This window comes from Cheilinus undulatus, linkage group 15 (assembly GCF_018320785.1).
Source record: "Cheilinus undulatus linkage group 15, ASM1832078v1, whole genome shotgun sequence".
In the NCBI taxonomy this organism is placed as follows: Eukaryota; Metazoa; Chordata; class Actinopteri; order Labriformes; family Labridae; genus Cheilinus; species Cheilinus undulatus.
Window position 1 is genome coordinate 47,391,584 of NC_054879.1, and position 21,590 is coordinate 47,413,173.

The 21,590-nt window shown below is 43.1% G+C and overlaps 1 protein-coding gene across 4 annotated transcripts in view; it reads left to right on the forward strand.

The window, feature by feature from the left end:
• Positions 1-21,590, forward strand: part of dip2a (disco-interacting protein 2 homolog A) — a 167,562-nt gene that overhangs the window by 106,689 nt on the left and 39,283 nt on the right. For 2 of the 4 annotated variants that reach the window (XM_041806693.1, XM_041806694.1), the window contains exons 5-8: positions 7,215-7,490; positions 14,895-15,032; positions 16,130-16,171; positions 21,102-21,221. In XM_041806693.1, the coding sequence (XP_041662627.1) occupies positions 7,215-7,490; positions 14,895-15,032; positions 16,130-16,171; positions 21,102-21,221 (576 nt within the window). The remainder of the gene's footprint in view (positions 1-7,214; positions 7,491-14,894; positions 15,033-16,129; positions 16,172-21,101; positions 21,222-21,590) is intronic. The other 2 variants (XM_041806695.1, XM_041806696.1) reach the window with 1 other exon arrangement.

The following is a 21,590-nucleotide window of genomic DNA, read 5'->3' on the forward strand; positions in this document are numbered from 1 at the left end:
CGACTTCTTTTCTTCTTAGTTGCCGTTTGTGGCGACAGTGCCCCTAGCAGGCAGAGGTTGTAGGTGTTCAGACGCTTTGTTCCGCTTGACCCAGAGAGCAGTGTGAATGCAAACCAAACCAAGGGAAAGTGCAACAATGCTGCCATTTCTGTTCCAAAACGGACCGAGTCCCCGGACTATCAGGTGTGAACACGACCTCAGTTTAGTTTAGTTTAGTTTAGTTTAGTTTAGTTTAGTTTAGTTTAGTTTAGTTTAGTCTAGTTAGGTCCAGTTCAATCCAGTCCAGTCCAATCCTGTTCGATTCAGTCCAGTTTAGTCTATTTTAGTTAAATTCAGTTTAGTTTGGTTTACTTGAGTTAGTTTGACTTGGTTTGGTATTGGTTCAGTTTAGTTCAGTTCCGTTTAGTTTAGTTTAGTTTAGCTTAGCTTAGCTTAGCTTAGCTTAGCTTACTTTAGTTTAATTTAGTTTAGCCTAGTTTAGCTTAGCTTAGTTTTTGGGTCCTGAATGGAGCTGTAGGACCATGTTTATTAGAGCAGGTCCCAGTATTGAACATTGACTCACTGATTGAAATTCTTCCTTTCAGTTCTGCATTGTTCTTAACTTCAGTGGTGTGTTTACATCTGGTGAGGCTGTGTGTCTGATCACTAGGGATGGGTATTAAAAGTTTTTTGATATTGATACCCTTATCAATACCCAGGCCCTCATTAATGCTGCTATTGATACTTTATACTGGTTGGTGGGAGAACAAATTGACACTGCATTTTTAATAGAAGTTGTATAAGCTCAGTAGAAGTTGAGGCTACATCTGACCACTTTATAACATTGTTTTTGAATTTTCAGTATAATCATTTTATTGAGCTAATCTTGAGCACATCATAATAACCATATGTCAGCTTGTTCAGTGAGCTAATTCTGCAGACTTTAACACTGGATTCATTTTTTAACTAACAGGGCTTTTTACAAATTTTTGAAACACTTTCCATGGCAGATCTGAGCAGCTGAAGCTAGTGTCATTGGTGCATGGTGGTTTTGTTTTTGTTTATTTCTAAGCTAACAGTGCATGGTGGCTTAATTTGATGCAGAATGCTGCTGTGCTTTGAGCTTAAGTACCCCTTGGCAGAGCTGATGTATGTTTTTGAACCAGTGATGATATGAAATAATGTTCCAGCTCAAAACCTACAAGACTTGATCGGAGTATCGGAAAACTGAAACGTTATCATTGACTGTTAAGTTTTAGATTTCAAGTGTTTTTGCAAAGGGGCTGAACACTTAATGTGAGAATAATACATTTAAAAGACTGAAAGTGAAGGGGGGGGTCTGAATACTTTCTGAATGCGCTGCAATAATGGTTCCTCTAGTGTTGTGTTGGTGTGGGGTTGATAAGCCTGGAGACTCCATGAACACCTGCAGTATGTTAAAACTCTAATTTTTACAGTAGATGTATGCACGAGGCTACGTTGACTCACAGGGTTGGACAAGGGTTGGTTTGAGATGATATTTTCAACATGGCAGCCGCCACTGTTTAGCTTCAAAACTTCATTTCAGAAACCAGTGGGTGACATCACTGAGACGATGTCCACGTTGTATACAGTCCATGGTTAAATTCATAGAAGGCTGACACTACTGGCACTATTACTATAAAAATCTGCCAAACTACTCACACTCTCATCAGAAGTAATCTACATTTATTAAATGCTAGCTAGGTAGCAAATAAAGAATGGGCTTAGAGCAGGGCTCATCAAGTACGTCTGCACAAAGGCCAGATTTAGTCTCAACAGAAACTCTGGGGGCCGCATTTTCAAATACACAAAAATTAAATGAACATTTTGGTCTGTTTTAATATTATTGCAGTAGTACTTGTATTTTCCTTTAAACTACAGGACATTTTTAGTCATTACCAGTGAGATCTATCCCTGTTATCTAGAATGCAGCAGGACACAAGGAGACAGACCTGACAAGAGAACTGGCCAGACCCCTGAAAAGCCAAGAGAATGGGTCCTCCCTAATTGTCCTTTAGGACCAATATTAACCCATTTTGACACTTTTAACCCTTTTCAATAATTTTTGCCTCTTTTCTTCTATTTTTGCCACTTTTTAACCCCTTTCATTACATTTTTTTCAGCAATTTTTGCAACTTTAAAACCATTTTTCCCACTTTGAACCCTTGGTGGATACTTTTTGCCCCTTTTTGCCTCATTAACCCAATTTTTGAAAGATTTTAACCACTTTTCTGCATATTTTATCCCTTTTATGCCACTCTATTATCCATTTTTGCCACTTTTCTCCAATTTTTGCCACTTTTTAACCCTTTTCTTGACTTAATTGCATGATTTTTTGTCATTTGTAACCAATTTTTGATACACTTTGCCCCTTTTTTCCTCCTTTACCAAGTTTTGACACATTTTATCCTCTTTTCACAACTTTTTTCTGCCAATTTTTGCAACACTTCTGCCAACCTTCACCATTTTTTAAATATCGACTAATTATGACAGTAGATTTCTGTAAAAACAGATCAAATGGTTAGTCATTCTCAAACTATTTTAATGTTAATTGGGATGGATTTAACAGCTGCAGACATTTAAAGCAACAGGATACTCTTAAAATCTTTTTCCCCTCCTTTTCTGAATTTAATGACCTTTTGGGGGCCGGACAGGAAGCTTTGGGGGGCCTGATGTGGCCCCTGGGCCACCAGTTGATGGTCAGTGGTTTAGAGTATATCAGCATGCTAATATTACCATTATAATTAGCATTCTAGCATCAGTGGTCTGCATCTTCTTCTTGCATTGGTGCCAGCAAAGACCTTAATATGTAGTCAAGTGCTTCACTGCATATTTCTATAAAGGGCTGATCAATTAAAGCTACAGTATTGGCACCGATCATAATGATGTTGCTAAATCTTGATTTGATTCTTAAAAATAAAAACCAGGTAACTGAAAACCAGCTCAGGTTTTTGTGTTAAGACTTTATGAACATGCTGATGGTTGGAAGTTAGAACATGAGAAAAACTAAGATATCTGCATCATCTTCTACTCTCACATGGGCTTTCCCTCTCTCACTATCCCCTCTCACTCTATTTTCCCCTTTCTGACTCATTCGACACCATTTTTTAGTGTCAATCTCTGACTAATACTGATTTCTCCATTTTCAGTTTCCCTGATATTCTCCTCCTCTCTCTTTCTATTTTAATTTATTGTTTGACCTCTCCTCTTCCCCCTCACTCTGTTTATCTGCTTCAAGGTTACAGGCAGGCAGGGAGATTTGCAAAGACGGACGAATAACAAACAGAATCATAAATGCAACTGAGCTCTCTGAGTCTGCCGCCTGTAGAGACATCAAATTTGAGGTTGTTATAATCAAACCTCCTCCAGCCTTTCTCTGACAGCCTCTGCAAGGCCATGAGAAAAGCTAGAGGGAAAAACATTGATACAAAGTTCCTTCACTGGTAGATGTAGCTACATAGTGAGTTATTAGGATCTCAGTTTATCATGGGAAGCTCTTTGGACGATAAACTGATCCTTGATTCGTGTTCTGATTGTCTCCCACGTGTCCTGGATTGGGCTGGGAAATCAATCGCAAATGAGATTAAATCGCAATATGGCATGCTGCAATGTACAAAACTCAGATGTTACAATATTGCTTTAACTTGAAATATGTCAAAATACCAGCTTAATACATTAATTTTTGCAGCAGCAGAGATTTTATGCACAATTTACAATCATACAAGTGTCTTTTTTTTAGATTGTTTGAAAAAAAAAATCCTTTTTGTGTTTTATACACAGTTTTCTTAATTAAAACGAGTGCCATAAAAACAATTATCCCTATTCATAAAGCAGTTGATATCAAATTTGCCATATGAGCAACAATAATTGCAATTAAATGGATTTTTTTAATCATTCTGCCCTGGTTTATTCTAATTTTTAGGGCTATAGTCAACCAAAGAAAAACTTGGTCGACCAAAATCGCACCCAGACACCAATTAATCGATTAATTGTTCAGGTAAAATTAAAAGCATTAATATGTTTTTTAGGCTCATCACGTCGTACTAAAAAAAATAATTAACTGAGAGACGATCCGCGGTCCGGCGCGGTAACTCTCTAAACTCTTACAGCCTACAAAATAACCTCAAACTATTTTCATTTGTTTATAATGCTAACTAATAACAGGATCACTTGATCCAGCCTGCGCTGTGTCATTTACAAGCATCGCCTTTTATCACCTCTCCTTTCTGTCTGTCTGTAAATGCACTTTCTGACTGACGGGTAGTGAGGGAGGGCAGAGCAGAGACACTCAGCAGCGCCATTTCAATACAAACAGGCTGCAACTTTGTGACGAGTTGATGTGTTGTTTCTGAGCGTTAGTGCTGTGAAATATCAGGAAATATCCCACTCTGCATTGCTTTGTGTGCTTCTCTACCTGTTATTCCTAGAGCTGCATTGCTCCCGTCCACAGCAGCAGTCTCTCTCTATCAGTCAGCTGGGGGGGGGGGGTTAACTGACTAGGGTGATCTTAGTCGAACAAAAGCTTTTCGATCAATTAATCGACCAATCGAATTACAGCTGTCAGCCCTACTAATTTTGATGAAGCTTAGCATTAGTTCTCATAAATTACACCCCTTATCGCAATTGGCTGATAGCCAGCTGTCACCAATTATTGCCTCCCAGCTCCCACAGCCAATCACATCTCTTTCTCACAGCGGTCCATTTAAAGATGACGTACTTCTCACTAATCCCTGCTTACATTAATGCTGATGCATCACGCTGATGCTGCTGGCAGAACTTCACCTCCTCCACCCCAGCCTCCTCCTTTATAGACCAAAGCTTCACCTCCTCCACCCCAGCCTCCTCCTTTATAGACCAAAGCTTCACCTCCTCCACCCCAGCCTCCTCCTTTATATTCTAAAGCTTCACCTCCTCCACCCCAGCCTCCTCCTTTATAGACCAAAGCTTCACCTCCTCCACCCCAGCCTCCTCCTTTATATTCTAAAGCTTCACCTCCTCCAACCCAGCCTCCTCCTTTATATTCTAAAGCTTCACCTCCTCCACCCCAGCCTCCTCCTTTATATTCTAAAGCTTCACCTCCTCCACCCTAGCCTCCTCCTTTATAGACTAAAGCTTCACCTCCTCCACCCCAGCCTCCTCCTTTATATTCTAAAGCTTCACCTCCTCCACCCCAGCCTCCTCCTTTATATTCTAAAGCTTCACCTCCTCCACCCCAGCCTCCTCCTTTATAGACTAAAGCTTCACCTCCTCCACCCTAGCCTCCTCCTTTCTATTCTAAAGCTTCACCTCCTCCACCCCAGCCTCCTCCTTTATAGACTAAAGCTTCACCTCCTCCACCCCAGCCTCCTCCTTTATATTCTAAACCTTCACCTCCTCCACCCCAGCCTCCTCCTTTATATTCTAAAGCTTCACCTCCTCCACCCCAGCCTCCTCCTTTATATTCTAAAGCTTCACCTCCTCCACCCCAGCCTCCTCCTTTATAGACTAAAGCTTCACCTCCTCCACCCCAGCCTCCTCCTTTATAGACTAAAGCTTTACCTCCTCCACCCCAGCCTCCTCCTTTATAGACTAAAGCTTCACCTCCTCCACCCCAGCCTCCTCCTTTATAGACTAAAGCTTCACCTCCTCCACCCCAGCCTCCTCCTTTATAGACTAAAGCTTTACCTCCTCCACCCCAGCCTCCTCCTTTGTAGCGTAAACCTTGTTGCTCCCTCATATTCAGATTCATGCTACTATGGATTAATTGCTTCTAAATATTGTCATTGTTTTCAGTGCACATTGTCATAAATGCATCTATCCATATGGGAGTTTCTAGCTACGCACTCCCTGGAAAGTCAAATCAAATCATGCTGCTGTCCAACCCAGGGAGCTTCTCTAGAGCAGAGCTTTTCTCCAGTAAAACTGCAGTAGATCCATTTTGCAAAAAACATGTCAGATGAATGATGAGAGTGTTCCTGACTAAATGTAGGTTGTGATATAGAATGATTTATTGCTTCAATTTGTTGAAAATACACAAGATGAAGAACCTAATAATAACAGCATGAGAAATTGCAATTGCAATAATGAGGGGGGAAAAAAATTGCAATTTGATTATTATTGCAAATTGTTCAGCTCTAGTCCTGAATAAGGAAAGCTTTTATATATTTATTTATTTTAAATCTTTTATTTTAGACATTCAAATATGTTTTATGGTTGTACTGAAAGCATGCACTGCTGTGTTCTGAATCAATGATGAGTAACTGGTACAATTTGCTGTTTTAACTTTATCATTTTCCCAAGTGAAGCCTAAGCGTGCTTAGCTCTTTCTTGCACTCATTTCTCTGTGGACTTCAGATCTCAGCTCATCTATATCTTCAGTGATTCACTCTTTAAAAAATCAGATATTTGTGCTTGCTAGATGAAGTAGTATGTGTTTTTATTTTCCTTACCTTGCTTTAAAGTCATTCCCTTTTAGTCTCTTTTTGCTCAGACCAACTGCTCGCAGCTGCCTCCAGAGAAAGAGAGTATTATAAGTGACTGGGTTCGACGCTAAGCCAGAAAATAAAAGCATAATATTCATTTTCCTAACATTAAACAGGATATGTTTGATGGTATTTATGCATGTTTGGTAGCCATATTTGCTTCTATTTGTGATGGGAATGAACTGAAACTAAAATCTATTCGACATATTTATATTTTTGAGGCTTTAATTTAATATGTGTAACATGTTCAGGGCTGAATAGTATAAAATTGGTGTCTTCTTTAAAACTGCCGCTCTTGTCATATTCATTTGTTTACACTCTAGTTTCAGCGTGTGAAAACACACAAGAAAAGTGTTTATTCACAGCACGACTTGTCTTCTACAAATAGAGACCCTCTTGTCTACCGTCAAAGTCTGTCACACGTTATCATTCATAAATAGCACACTGAGAGCGTTAGTGAAACATCTGTGCTGGTGAGTTAGTGTTGCTACTTTTACCGGCAGTCACTCCGATGAACAAAGACACATCCAGTAAAGCCATGAAACGTTCATGAACTAGCATTTCTCATTATAACTTCCATCTCCATTGAAGTCATCTGGCCTTCCCATAACCTTATATGTACTCTCTACAGTATGTATAAGTAGAATCATGCATCATCAGCATACAATCCAAGCCTCGGCCGTTCTCTTGGTGACTTCCCCATGTCTTTGTCCACTTTTGTGACGCTGCCCCTTCTTGACCTGTCAAACGCAGACACCTCCTCAGCGTCAGAAGACGAGGGTTCGCTTCGCCGGCAGGGACGTCTGGCCACCTCCACGCCCTACCAGGGCCACGGCCACCCGGCCGTTGAGCACTGGTTTAACCGTGTCATCCAGGGCTCGTCCACCTCATCCTCCGCGTCATCCACCTCATCCCACCCAGGAGGGAGATCTGTCACCACCAACACCAACACCACCACTTCCCACGCAGCCCTCAACGCCAACGCTGCAGCCACCACACTGGCGGACCTTATGGCACACACCCAGCTAGGTCAGTGACACACATGCAGTGTTACATGTGCCCCATATCTCACATATCTCATCAACTGGTCTAGATCAGTGGTTCCCAACCTTTTTCCTTAGGCCCCTCCCACCTGTATGTAAGAAAGCTTAAAAAAGTGCCTCATGAGGTAATTTGAAAAAAATCAAACATCAATTCAACTTGTTTTCTTAGACAAATACCAGCATAGTGGGGCAAAAAAAAGAAAGGGGAATCTGTTCATTTTTGAAGAAAAAAAATCAAAATGTTCAAGCTGAAAAAGTCTTGAGAAAAAAATTAACAATTTTTTACTGAAAATAGTCGATCATGTGGAAGAAAATCATACCAGATGTAGTTTTCCTTGCACAAGTCCTGCAGTTGAAAACCTGACCAATAGATGTTTCTAACTGGGCTCGAGCAATAAGTAAATACTTGTGATTTATCTCAGAATCATCACATTTTCATTATCATCTAGGCTAGGGCTGGGCAATTAATCACAAATTGGATTAAATCGCAATATGACTTGTTGCAATTTTCAAATCGCCAAAGATGCAATATTTCTTTAACTTGAATTGTGTCAAAAATACCAGTTTAATACATTTTTTTGCAGCGGCAAAGATTTTATGCACTTCATGCAAATTTTCAAGTGTCAATTTTTTTTTAGAATGGTGTACAAAAATCCTCCTTTTTGTGTTTTATGTACAGCGCTTAACAAATTTATTAGACCACCACCCAAAGTAAGGTTTATGCCACAGTTGCCCAAAATTAACAGCATTGGTAAAAATGGGTAAAACCAAAATCATTTTTGATGTTTCTGCAATGGTTAATTCACCAATATGTAGAAGCCCTTTAACCCAAATGATATTTTTAATGCTGAAATAGAATTATTATTTTTTTCCATGAATTTTCACATTTACTGATTTACAAAAAAACTGTAAAAATAGTAAAGCACATTAATATTTCTTGATTAGTATGTCAAATTATAGTTATTTACTGTCATTCCTGAAGAGAAAAATGAGTTTTAGTGGTTGAATGTTATGCTTGATTCATTTCTGACTTCTCAGAGAAGCCCAGTGAGCCGGCTCAGATTTGGGTATAGAAAGGTGAATTCAGTTTGAAATTCCTCATTCCTGTTCAAGATGGTAAAACATGGAGAGCTGACTGAAAATGAAAGAGTCCGCATTAACCCCTTAACGCCTGTTGTTGCAAATTTGATACATACTTTTATGATACCTCTATCTAATCAGTTAGCTCAAAAATTACTCATAAAAATTTCTAAATATAGTTTGATAAATGATAAAAATGCCCTCAAGTGGATTATCAGTTACCAACAACACATAATGAATGAAATGAGGTACTAAAAATAGAATTGTTAATTTTTATGGAAATATGGATTGTTTAAAATTTCAGTAGAAAGTTAAATGAACATTTCAGCCCCCCCTAAAAATTGAATTTTCTGGCTATTATTTGTGTTTTCAGGCTTTAAGGGGTTAAAGCACCATCATGATGCTGGATGGTCTCTGAGACAAATATGACAGGTGGTCTAATAAATTTGTTAAGTACTGTATATGTATAAGTATATTTGTTTATTTTATTTATTTTATTTATTTTATTTTATCCATGCAAATTCATGACCATTTCCAAGCATTCCCCAAGTATCAAAGAACATTTACAATAAAATTTTGTCACAAATTCTGAAAAGAATTATCAATGCACGCTCCAAAATTCCATGAAAATTCCTGAAAAGTTCAAAAAACAACCTTTACCTCCAAATTTCCAATTAAATTCCCCAAAAAATATATGAATAATTCTTCAGTTTCCCATGAAAATGCAACAAAGTTCAAGTAAATTTACACAAATTATTCAAATGAAACTCTCCCCTGAATTTTAATGAACATGCTTCTATAATTTCCAAACAAATTCCCCAAAATATCCTGATAGCATTGTATCCTGACATTTGAAGCAAATTGCTTACATTTAAACTGACATTCCGGACAAAAAACTCAAAAATCCTAATAGCAGAAATGATGACTTTGTTGTAGGGAAGCCAACATGTAATGTCCTCATATGTGCATGCTGGGTCTTCAGAGGCTAAGACAATGTGGCTCTTTGGTAGAATAAGGTTGAGTACCACTGATGTAGAGCTTGAGTTCACTTGTTGACTAGCATTGGTGTTGCAGTCGGCTAGCTAAAAACACGCTTATTCAACAAATGTCTCTGATAACAGAATTTTAATTGACGTGGTGACAGATATTTGCCAACCATGTTTGTGCATTAACATCATCCAAGAGTAAGATTACTGCTTTATTTCTGTGACATTGAAACTTTATTTATTTTGTATCTGTATTATTTTCATGCCAGCTGGTAAACTGTGCTGGTTGTCTTCCATTATTTAGTTTTCTTTAAGTTAAGTTAGGGTGGTGCAGAAATCCTGATTGTAGTTTTACTGTGGTAGCCCTGATAATTGAATTAGATTCACAACACTGATGTTCTTTATGGTTTAATTGCCCTATCTGTGTACATGATTGATATCATCGCTCTGTCTTAAATTTGCTGACATCAGCAGAAGCTTTGTGTTTTCTTCAGGCATGTTAGAGATCGACTTTTTAATCCGCTGCTCAGACTGATTTTCCTCTACTGTCACATCAATGGCCGACAGGCAGCATGTCGCACACATCTGCTGAGTTTCTGTCCTCCAAATAACACAAAAGCTCTTGATGAGACAAAGGCGGCCAGTGACACAATTTTAAAAACGTCTCTTTAATTAGTCGTCTCTGCCTGCCATCGTAAAGTCACTCAGTCATGTGAAAGGGTTCGCAGCCACTTCCCCTTCAAATCCCCCCGCTCCACGCTGCCATTGAGTGTCACAAGCTAAGTTAATGAGATTCAGTGGATTTATCTCCATCCGTCTCTCCACTGAGTAAAGTGAGACGCCGTCTTGCTCGTTTATGTGTGTTTGTGTATGTGTGTGTTCATATAGCCGGCAGAAGGATATCCTATTAGGATGGAGCTGTCTGATTTCTGACCAGTGTGTCTCCCTTCAAGGTTGCTGTCATAAAGCAGGGACAGTGACTGGCACTGAATGGAGCTGTAAATAAATCTCCTGTATTATCCTGTGGCTTAGCCCCTTAAACTTTGATTCTGCCTGTCAGTCACCTGACCATGACTAGAGGGCCAATGCACACACACAACATGTTATGATAGAAGATATACAAAGATGACTTTTGTTTATGAAATTACATTTGTTTACATTTAGGATATAACGGGCTTATGGGTGGAAATCTCAGCTCTCAGGCTTCCTTCAGTTCTCTTTAATAAGTGAGTTGGTAGGTATGTAAATACTATCTACCTACCTACCTACCTACCTACCTACCTACCTACCTATATACCTACTTCCCTGCCTGCCTGCAACCAGCCTGCCTGCCTGCATGCCTGCCTGCCACCTGCCTGCCTGCCTGCCTGCCTGCCTGCCTGCCTGCCTGCCTGTCAGCCTGCCTGCCTGCCTGCCTGCCTGCATGCCTGCCTGCCAGCGTGCCTGCCAGCCTGCCTGCCTGCCTGCCTGCCACCTGCCTGCCTGCCTGCTTCCTTCTAACCTGCCTGCCTGCCTGCCTGCTTCCTTCCAGCCTGCCTGCCTGCACCTGCCAGCCTGCCTGCCTGCCTGCCTGCCTGCCTGCCTGCCTGCTTCCTGCCTGCCTGCCTGTCTGCCTGCCTGCCTGCCTGCCTGCCAGCCTGCCTGCTTCCTGCCTGCCTGCCTGTCTGCCTGCCTGCCTGCCTGCCAGCCAGCCAGCCTGCCTGCCTGCTTCCCTGCCTGCCTGCCTGCCTGCCTGCCTGCCTGCCTGCCTGCCTTCCTGCCTGCCTGCCTGCCTGCCTGCCTGCTGCCTGCCAGCCAACCAACCTGCCTGCTTCCCTGCCTGCCTGCCTGCCTGCCTGCCTGCATCCCTGCCTGCCAGCCAGCCTGCCTGCCTGCTTCCTGCCTGCCTGCCTGTCTGCCTGCCTGCCTGTCTGCCTGCTTCCCTGCCTGCCTGCCTGCCTGCCAGCTTCCCTGCCTGCCTGCCACCAACCGATCTACCTGCCTGCTTCCCTGCCTGCCTGCCTGCTTCCTAACTGCCTGCTTGCCTGCCTGCCTGCCTGCCTGCCACCTGTCTGCCTGCCTGCCTGCTTTCCTGCCAGCCTGCTTCCCTGCCTGCCTGCCTGCTTCCCTGCCTGCCTGCCTGCCTGCCTGCCTGCCAGCCAGCCTGTCTGCCTGCCTGCTTCCCTGCCTGCCTGCCTGCTTCCACTACTGCCTGCCTGCCCACCTGCCTGCCTGCTTCCACACTGCCTGTCTGCCTGCCTGCCTGCCTGCCTGCCAGCCAGCCTGCCTGCCTGCCTGCTTTCCTGCCACCTGCTTCCCTGCCTGCCTGCCTGCTTCCCTGCCTGCCTGCCTGCTTCCCTGCCCACCTGCCTGCCTGCCTGCCTGCCACCCACCTGCCTGCCTGCCTGCCTGCCTGCCTGCCTGCCTGCTGTGCCTGCCTGCCTGCCTGCCTGCCTGCCAGCCAGCCTGCCTGCCTGCCTGCTTTCCTGCAACCTGCTTCCCTGCCTGCCTGCTTCCCACCTGCCTGCCTGCTTCCCTGCCCACCTGCCTGCCTGCCTGCCTGCCCACCTGCCTGCCTGCCTGCCTGCCTGCCTGCCTGCTTCCTAACTGCCTGCCTGCCTGCCTGCCTGCCTGCCTGCCTGCCACCAACCAACCTATCTACCTACCTACTTTCCTACCTACCTACTTACCTACCTACCTACCTTCCTATGTAGGTAGGTAGGTAAATAAGGAAGTCAGATAAATAAGTTGGTTGGTTGGTAGAAAGGTAGTCTGGTAAATAGGTAGGTGGGTTTGTTGGTTGGTATGAAGCTAGATAGGTAGACATGTAGGTAGGTAGGTCTGATAGTCTGATAGGGAAGTTGGTGAAATGGCGTGAACTTGCTAGATAGGTAGATATGTAGTCCGGTAGGTAGGTAGAAAGGTTGGTTGGTTTGTAAGTGGGAAAGAAAGTAGTTAGGAATGTAGTTATAAAGTTAGAAAAGTCTGTATGTAGCCAGACAATGTAAGCAGGTAATGTATCAGGCATGTAGTCTGGTAGGCAGGATGGTAAAAAGGCAGGAGGAAGTTAGAAAGGTAAATAAGTAGCCTGGTAGGTAGATAGAAATGTAGGTGGGTTGGTAAATGGGTAGGGGTATAGTCAGGTAGGCATTTAGAAAGGTAGATATGTAGGTATGTTGCCAGATCAAGTGACAATGTGTTCAGTCCGCTAGGTATGTTAGCAGGGATGAAGTTAGTTAGGGAGAAAGATTGTTACATAGGTTGCTTGGTTGGTTGGTTGTGTGGTTGGTTGGCTGGTTGGTTGGTTGGTTGGTTGGTTGGTTGGTTGGTTGTGTGGTTGGTTGGCTGGTTGGTTGGTTGGTTGGTTGGCTGGTTGGTTGTGTGGTTGGTTGGCTGGTTGGTTGGTTGGTTGGTTGGTTGGCTGGTTGGTTGTGTGGTTGGTTGGCTGGTTGGTTGTGTGGTTGGTTGGTTGGTTGGTTGGTTGTGTCGTTGGTTGTGTGGTTGGTTGGTTGGTTGGTTGGTTGGCTGGTTGGTTGTGTGGTTGGTTGGCTGGTTGGTTGTGTGGTTGGTTGTGTGGTTGGTTGGTTGGTTGTGTGGTTGGTTGGTTGGTTGGTTGGTTGGTTGGTTGGTTGGTTGGTTGGTTGGTTGGTTGGTTGGTTGGTTGGTTGGTTGGTTGGTTGGTTAATTGGTTGGTTGGTTGGTTAATTGGTTGGTTAATTGGTTGGTTGGCTGGTTGGCTGGTTGGTTGGTTGGTTGGTTGGGTGGTTGGTTGGTTGGTTGGTTAATTGGTTGGTTGGTTGGTTGGTTGGTTGGTTGGTTGGTTGGTTGGTTGGTTGGTTGGTTGGTTGGTTGGTTGGTTGGTTGTGTGGTTGGTTGGCTGGTTGGTTGTGTGGTTGGTTGTGTGGTTGGTTGGTTGGTTGTGTGGTTGGTTGGTTGTTTGGTTGGTTGGTTGGTTGGTTGTGTGGTTGGTTGGTTGGTTGGTTGTGTGGTTGGTTGGTTGGTTGGTTGGTTGTGTGGTTGGTTGGTTGGTTGGTTGTGTGGTTGGTTGGTTGGTTGGTTGGTTGGTTGGTTGGTTGGTTGGCTGGTTGGTTGTGTGGTTGGTTGGTTGGTTGGTTGTGTCGTTGGTTGGTTGGTTGGCTGGTTGGTTGTGTGGTTGGTTGGTTGGTTGGTTGTGTCGTTGGTTGTGTGGTTGGTTGGTTGTGTTGTTGGTTGGTTGGTTGGTTGGTTGGTTGTGTTGTTGGTTGGTTGGTTGGTTGGTTGTGTGGTTGGTTGGTTGTGTTGTTGGTTGGTTGGTTGGTTGGTTGTGTGGTTGGTTGGTTGGTTGGTTGGTTGGTTGGCTGGTTGGTTGTGTGGTTGGTTGGTTGGTTGGTTGTGTCGTTGGTTGGTTGGTTGGCTGGTTGGTTGTGTGGTTGGTTGGTTGGTTGGTTGTGTCGTTGGTTGTGTGGTTGGTTGGTTGTGTTGTTGGTTGGTTGGTTGGTTGGTTGGTTGTGTTGTTGGGTGGTTGTTTGGTTGGTTGTGTGGTTGGTTGGTTGGTTGGTTGTGTGGTTGGTTGGTTGTGTTGTTGGTTGTGTGGTAGGTCGGTACAAAGGTAGATGGGTAGACATATAGGTAGGCTGGATGATGGGTAGGAAGATGGAAATTATTCTGACTGGCAGGTTTGTAAGGTTTGGTAGTAGGTAGGTAGATAGGACCGTAGGTTTTCTGGTAGGTAGAAAAGTTAGTTGTTTGGTAAGCAGGTAGGAAAGTAGTCAGATAAGGTTAATAAGACTGGTATGTAACCAGATTATATAAATTGCTGATAATGCTGGTAGGTAGATAATTAGGTAGGTAGGGTGGAAGATAAGCAGGCAGGCAGACTGGTAGGTATGTAGGTTGGTGGGAGGTTTGATCGATTTGCAGTTGGGTAGCTAAATTGATAAGTGGTTATGCAGGTAGGTTGGTAAGGTTGCTTGATAATTGGGTAGGCAGGTCGATGATTTGAAAGCTAGGTGGATAGGTAGAATTAAAGATACCAATCAAGAGGTTGGTGCAAATGTTTTATTAATTAGTTTGTATTTATTCTAGACAACAGCTGTTTTTCTTTGCCACTGAATGGGGAGAATGTAAATGTACCCACAGAGACATTTATCCTTGCTGGTAGAGTAGATGGAAGTGAAATGTAAACCTTAGAACATGCTTTCTGTCAGGATGTCAGGTGTAGACTCCGCACTTGGAGATGTCAATTATGCTGTCAGATCAGTCGTTTTCTGATTTCATGCCGTAGATTTTCCTTTAATAGAAAAAGCCCCAAAAGAAGGCCTGACATTTGACCTTGTCACCCCCTCCCGACACCCCACTCATCACAGATAACCACTCAGCGCCCCCTGATGTGACAGGGCTTTCAGAGCGCTCCTCGCTTCATGCGGAGCGGCCTCAGGTGGCCTCGGTGCGAGGCGTTTCCCGCGGCTACAACCACCACACCAGCGTCATGGAGACTGCAGATGGTGAGTTTCCTGCTCAATCACACACACATACACACATATAAACCCAGTCACCTCCCTTTCCCTGTCTCCCCTGCTGTCTGTCCCTCTGTCTTCGTCTTCGTCAGTCTGCCTCAGACTGGCACAGGCTGCTGACTGACCCTTCTGTGTTGCCATGGTAACACTGCCCCCACCAAGACAAGAAGTGTGTACCTTAATGCCTCATACATCACTGACACTAACAAAAACATGATCTGTAATGATTAGAAACATGATTTTTGCTTCTTCCAGAGGGAAAAATGCATAAACGCAGGGCTGTAAACTACATTATTGCAGGTGATTCTTGGGCTCAGTCCTCATTATGTTGTTTGTGAATCAGTGCATAAAATGAGCAGCCCCCAAACATCATTCATCATTCAAACAGCGCTGTCTGCAATGCATGAGAATCAGGAATTAGATGCTGAGCTGACCTGTGATATCAGCTGTATTACAGCGATTTTAATATCAACTTAGCTGTTAATTTTCTTGTATTGTGTGACATAACAAGTTAGGAAACGCTTAGATGTGTTACAGTAGTTATTGTCTTACTGTGTGTTCCAATATGGCTTTCCTCAAAGAGCTTCCAAGGATGACAAGTGGGTTGATCAGTCTGTGAAGCAGCGCCAATGTGTTCCTGTCACCCGTCCATCTTCATTCAACATCAGAGCTAAAACGCTGCTTTGAATTAGTGGCCAATGTGTTAATAAGCAACCAGCCGGGAAACTAGAACACAGCGCAAGCAGAGCTTTTTCCACCTGTCCTCCACCCTTATTAAGATGGTGGGCTTTTTTTTTATTTCCAATGCTTATCAGCGCTGAACCAGCCAACCTGGCTGCACATAAAGAGGAAGGGATATTAGAAAATAAATAGAGTTTTATTTTTATCACTACTGTTTTGCTGCTTGGTGATGTTTCAAACCCACTCTACTTATGCAAGTTTTACCAAGTGAGTCATTAAAAATGACTAAAAACTGCAGAAAATCCGATGCTACAACAACAACAGTCTGTCATCCGTCTGCTTGTAGAATTCTCCCAAAGTTAGCAGGACTCTTTCATTGACATCCCAATGTGTCTCTCCTCCAGGCTGTGAGTGGAGAGGTGAAGGATCCCTCACTTTAATGGATGGTATTTATAACTTATCCTCCAGCTCTGTGGCAGTCTGCTGTATGTGCACTCTGCTGTGTGTGCGTTTGTGTTTGTGTGTTCCTTCCTTCGCCTCAGCTGTCAGGGCTAGCTTTAGCCTGCACCGTGCAAGTTTTCAAAAAATTATGCAAAGCTACTCTGAAACCTATATACAGTGTGTGTGTGTGTGTGTGTGTGTGTGATTTTTTGTATAACTGAGTGTGTTGCCAAGGCTACAGCGGCTGTGTTATCTCCATGCAATGCCCTGCATTAATGTTTTCAGTGTGATCACATGGAGCAGTTGAAAAGCTCTTGTAGAATAGTGTGAAACTACAGTGCCTATAAAAATTATTCACCCCCTTAGATGTTTTACCCTTTTATTGATTTTTAAACCAATCATGCTCAATATAATTAGCCTTTTTTGACTAAGAAATACAAAAAATACCTGGGCTTTGACTTGACCACTCCAGAACGTTCCCATTGTCTTTTGTTTTTTTTTTTTTTCTTTTTTTTTAAGGTTTATTTTTGGGCGTTTTTGTGCCTTTATCTGATAGAGGAGAATAGTGGATAGAGTCAGAGACAGGGAAGGAGCGGGGGAGAGACATGCGGTAAAGGGCCTCAGGCCAGATTCGAACCCAGGCCATCCGCGTACATGGGGTGCGCCTTAACCCCTCAGCCACGTACGCTCTCCCCCCATTGTTGTATTAAAACCATTTCTGTGTAGCTGTCTCTGTATGATTCGGCTCGTTGTCTTTATGGAAAATAATTCTGCTCCCAAGTCGTATTGTCTTGCAGATTGAAAAAGATTTTTCTATATTTTGCTGCTTTCATTTTTCCCTCTAACTTTACAAGCCTTCCAGGGCCGGCTGCTAAGAAGCATCCCCACAGCGTGATGCTGCTGAGGAGCATCCCCAAAGCGTGATGCTGCTGAGGAGCATCCCCACAGCGTGATGCTGCTGAGAAGCATCCCCACAGCGTGATGCTGCTGAGGAGCATCCCCACAGCATGATGCTGCCACCACCGTGCTCCACAGTGGGGATGGTGTCTTTATGGTGATGTGCAGCCAGTGTCTGATGTCCAAAAAGCTCCATTTAAAGTCATACTTTATACTTTTATTAATCCCTGAAGGTAAACTTATAGTTTATACTCTATTGCTGAACATGCTGCACATACATAGGCTGAATGACATGCAAATACACATGTGTAAACAGGATCTCCATGGACATGCACTAATGGAGAGATGTAACAATGATGGCCTTGCTGCTCTCGTTGAAGCGCTGCTATGAGCTGCTGGGGGTTCGGTGCCTTGCTCAACGGCATTTCAACAGGACTCAGGAAGTGACCTGGCACCTCTCCAAGGTACCAGGCCAAAGTCGAGATATGGGCCGAACCGGACTTGGACAAGCGACCACTGACCTCTGATTCCCAGCCCAAGTCCTTCCAGACTGAGCTACTGCCACACCCTGTTGGTCTCATCAGACCAAAGAACTTTCTTTTTAAGGCAACGCTTGTTGACAGCGGAGTCTCTAGTCTCAGCTGCTGAAGCTTGAAACTCCTGCAGAGTCATCATAGGTGTCTTTGGGTGGATCAGAGCTTATGAAATGACCTTAACCATCAAATCAAGGAGCAGTTTTGGACTCATTTTTTCAGGACTGGGTGATGCAGGTACATTTGCACTAGTTTTAAGCCTGACAGTGCGATGGAGTTTATTTTATAGAGCTGACGGTTCCATGGGAGGATTCTGTAGAAGCTTATGAGAGGAAAAAAGCCTGGATGTGCAGATTAATGAGCAGAAGCTGAACAGCAGGGATGGAAAGTCGGGGTTGGTCCAGTAGAAGTAGTGGGGTGTAGGGGGTTTGTAGTGATGTCAGCAGATTTGTTACTTAGAGAGCTGGGAGTGCAGGGACAGAGTTTGAGAAAGACAGTGAAGGAGATGTCAGATGAAGCAGTCCAGGCCGGTCAGTGTATTTGGATCAGGAGGGATAATGCTGGCTGGGGTCTGAATGCTGATAGTTGTAATTATGAGTTGTGCTCGGGTAGAAAGAAAGGGGAGGTAGAGCGTCAGCCCCAGTCAGAGCACCTCACCGTGGCTCTGCCTCCCCCACCTGGGTTTGTTGAAGATGACAATGCTGTGGAAGGGTAGGTGAAAGGAGGGCGGAACTTTTTCCAAGCAAGGAGGGCCAACTGAACCTGGGGGCGGAGCTAACTCCCACACGACATGAGGGGAAAATCTGAGAACAGCTTGTTTCAGCACATATTTTCTGAAAGGTGGAGAAAGAGGAGGGGTGGGGTGGATTTTTCTGATTCTTGGGGGGCGGCTAGGGACACATGTTTTTGTTAGAAAAGCCTGAAAAGTGTATTTTGCATAAATGTGACTTATAAAAGTTCAAATTCAGTTGGACTAACATTATAATTTGACATTTTCTAACTGCATGTAAATGTGCTAATAAAGCTGAGAGTGTTGATTTCTTGCTGTGATGCAGTCATCACAGGCAGATAGACTGCAGCTGATATTAATGTCCAGGGTGTTAGAGTGGGTGTGGCTCGGGGCCCTCAGATGTTGTCCCATGTGTCTGGGGTATTCTAATTGGCCCATCAGGTGCAGCTCTGACCCCCAGTACATCTGTCCCTGCATGTGGAGGCAGAGTCTGTCTGAGCCGGGCTTATTATAGTCAGATAGATCAGGCTGGCTGCGTGCAGCTGTGGCCTTCATCTCTTGTGACTGTCAGGGTTGTGTGACACAGACCACCCCTCCCAAACTAAGTATGAAATCATGTGGAGGAAAAATGTCCAGGAATGGTTAGACTTGTAAATGTGAGGCGATGCTAAGTGGATGTTTCTTTGAGTCTCATGGTTCCTCAGTGTGCTTTTTGAATGTTCCAGTGCTCTGATTCAGTGATTTATCAAACATATATGTGATTTCCTTAACTTTGACTTTTTTGAGTTGATATTAAACTCCAGTAATCTGGAATTTAGCAGATAACATTTGATACAGAGACCTTTGATGCATCCCATGATTCCCTTCAAGCAAAGAGGACATCTTTGTTGCTAGGCAGCAAGAGAGAAGGCTCCACATTTTCTGGTTTATTTACCATTAATGTTTATAAAAAGACTAATCATTTGCAGCTCCTGGTGGCTGCAGAGGAGCTCGAGGTCCACATTTTTGCCGCCTTGCTTCGATGTGAGTGTCAGCTGGTTGTACTGTATCTCATTAAGCCAGGGGTTCTCAACGTTGGGGTCGGGACCCCATTGAGGGTCGCAAGACGCTGAGAGGGGGTCTCCAGATGCCTTAACAAAACAAAGAACATTTTTGAATTACTCTGTTGCAACTTTACACCAATTTTACCAAATTTTGACCAATTTTTTTGCAACTTAAAACCCATCTTTTGTCAATTTAAAACCCTTTCCACCACTTCTTTTCTGCCTGTTTTTGCCACTTCTAACCCAAATATTGCATCTCTCTGCCTTTTGTTGGCTCTGTTGAAATATTATTGCCACTATTAACCCTTTTTACCATTTTTTTCAGCCACATTTCACAATTTGATATACCCATTTTTGACAATTTCTGACTATTTCTGCCTCAACTAGCCATTTTTTTTGCCAGTTTATATCAATTTTCATCTCATTTCACAAAATTTGCAACTATTTTTGTGACTTTTACTCTATTTTAGCCACTTTTTAATCCTCTTTTGCCAGTTTTTGCCACTTTCATTCATTTTTCCCCACTTTTTTTTTGCAACTTTTAACCTATTTAGGTCACGCTTTGCCACATTGTTGCAACTTTTATTCGACTTTTTGTTGCTTTTTGCCCTTATTAGCCACTTATGTGCCACTTAAAACCAATTTTTGTGCCTTTCAGCAATTTTTTACCACTTTGTCTAGCCCTTTTTAACCAATCTTTGTTATTTTTTGAACATTTTGCAACTTTTCTGCTACTTGAGGCCAATTTTTGCCACCTGAACCCATATCTCTCTTTATTTCAATGTATTTGCAACTTGTTTTGCGATTTCTTTGCCTATTTTTGTCACTTCTTACAAATTTTGCCACTTTTAACAAGTTTTGGCTCTTCTTTTGCAACTTTATTGCCACTTGAGGCCAATTTTTGCCACTTCTTTTCACTTTAAGGCAAATTTAGATACTTCTTCACCTTTTTGCTGCCTTTTTTTGCTGTATTTTTGCCACTTCTTTTACAATTTCTTTGCCTGTTTTTGCCACTACTTTTTTGCCACTTTAACCCATATTGCCACTTTTATCTTATTTTTTGGCATTTCCAACACATTTCTACTACTTTTAAATTCCAATTTCACCACCTTTCCCACCATTTTTACCATTATTTACCCATTTTAGCTATTTTTAATGTCTTGTTATTCTGTTTTTAACAAAAGGATTCTTTTTTTTTTTTTTAAAAAGGGCTACTTACAACATAAAGGAATCAAAATGTGTTTCTTTGATAAGAGTTGTTATTATTCAGGTTAAATATAAAACACCACAGCTAAACTTTACAAAGGACCAGGATTTTGCTAGCCCCCAGTTTGGCTGGGCCCCAGAAAGCTCTCCCTTTTGTCACCCCTAATGGGCAACTTCGTCTGCACATGACTATTCTAGAAGGTTCATGTCTGTGTTCAACCATCTTCAGGTACAGTGGGGGTCCCTGGTCTCTGGCACCTTTATTTTGGGGGTCGTGGGCTGAAAAGGTTGAGAACCCCTGCATTAAGCCATAAAGTGACCTTTCCTTTCCTCTGTTCTCCCCTCATCCATCACTTTCTCCTTACTTTATTAACATCTCCATCACATCTACATTTATATTTCTCTCCTCTATCCCTCCAACTCCACCATATCATTCATCTACAACCCCTATATTCTCCCTCTGCCATGTTTTGGTCTTATTTCCCCCGACGTTCCTCTTTTCATCCGCTCCGATCTCATTGTGTAGGTGTTCCAGTCAACAGTCGTGTCTCCTCCAAAATCCAGCAGCTGCTCAACACCCTCAAGAGACCGAAGCGACCGCCGCTGCGAGAGTTCTTCGTTGACGACTTTGAGGAACTTTTAGGAGGTAAGCCAGCCTGGAGAGGATGACATTTCTTCTCTTAAATCAGCGAGTCCTAAAAAAAGAACCTGCTTCTGTTGCCTGATCAGCATAATAATCAGAGATTCTGACAGTGAAGAATCAAACCCTGAAGAGTTTCAACTGATTTTAGCTGAAGTTTTTCATATGCAGCTGAGGAAAAACTGTCACACCTGACCTCGCCAAGCCTTACAAATAAACGGTAGTCGTCCTCTTTTAGGTCAGTGGTTGTTATTTTATCTCTCAGTGAAGCAGAGACCACCACGGGTGCTGGGGGAGCGGTTACAGAAATACTGGGTACAGAAACATGCTCTAGAGTGGGCCAGCCCTGTGAAACCATTTCCTTTGGGGTGGTAC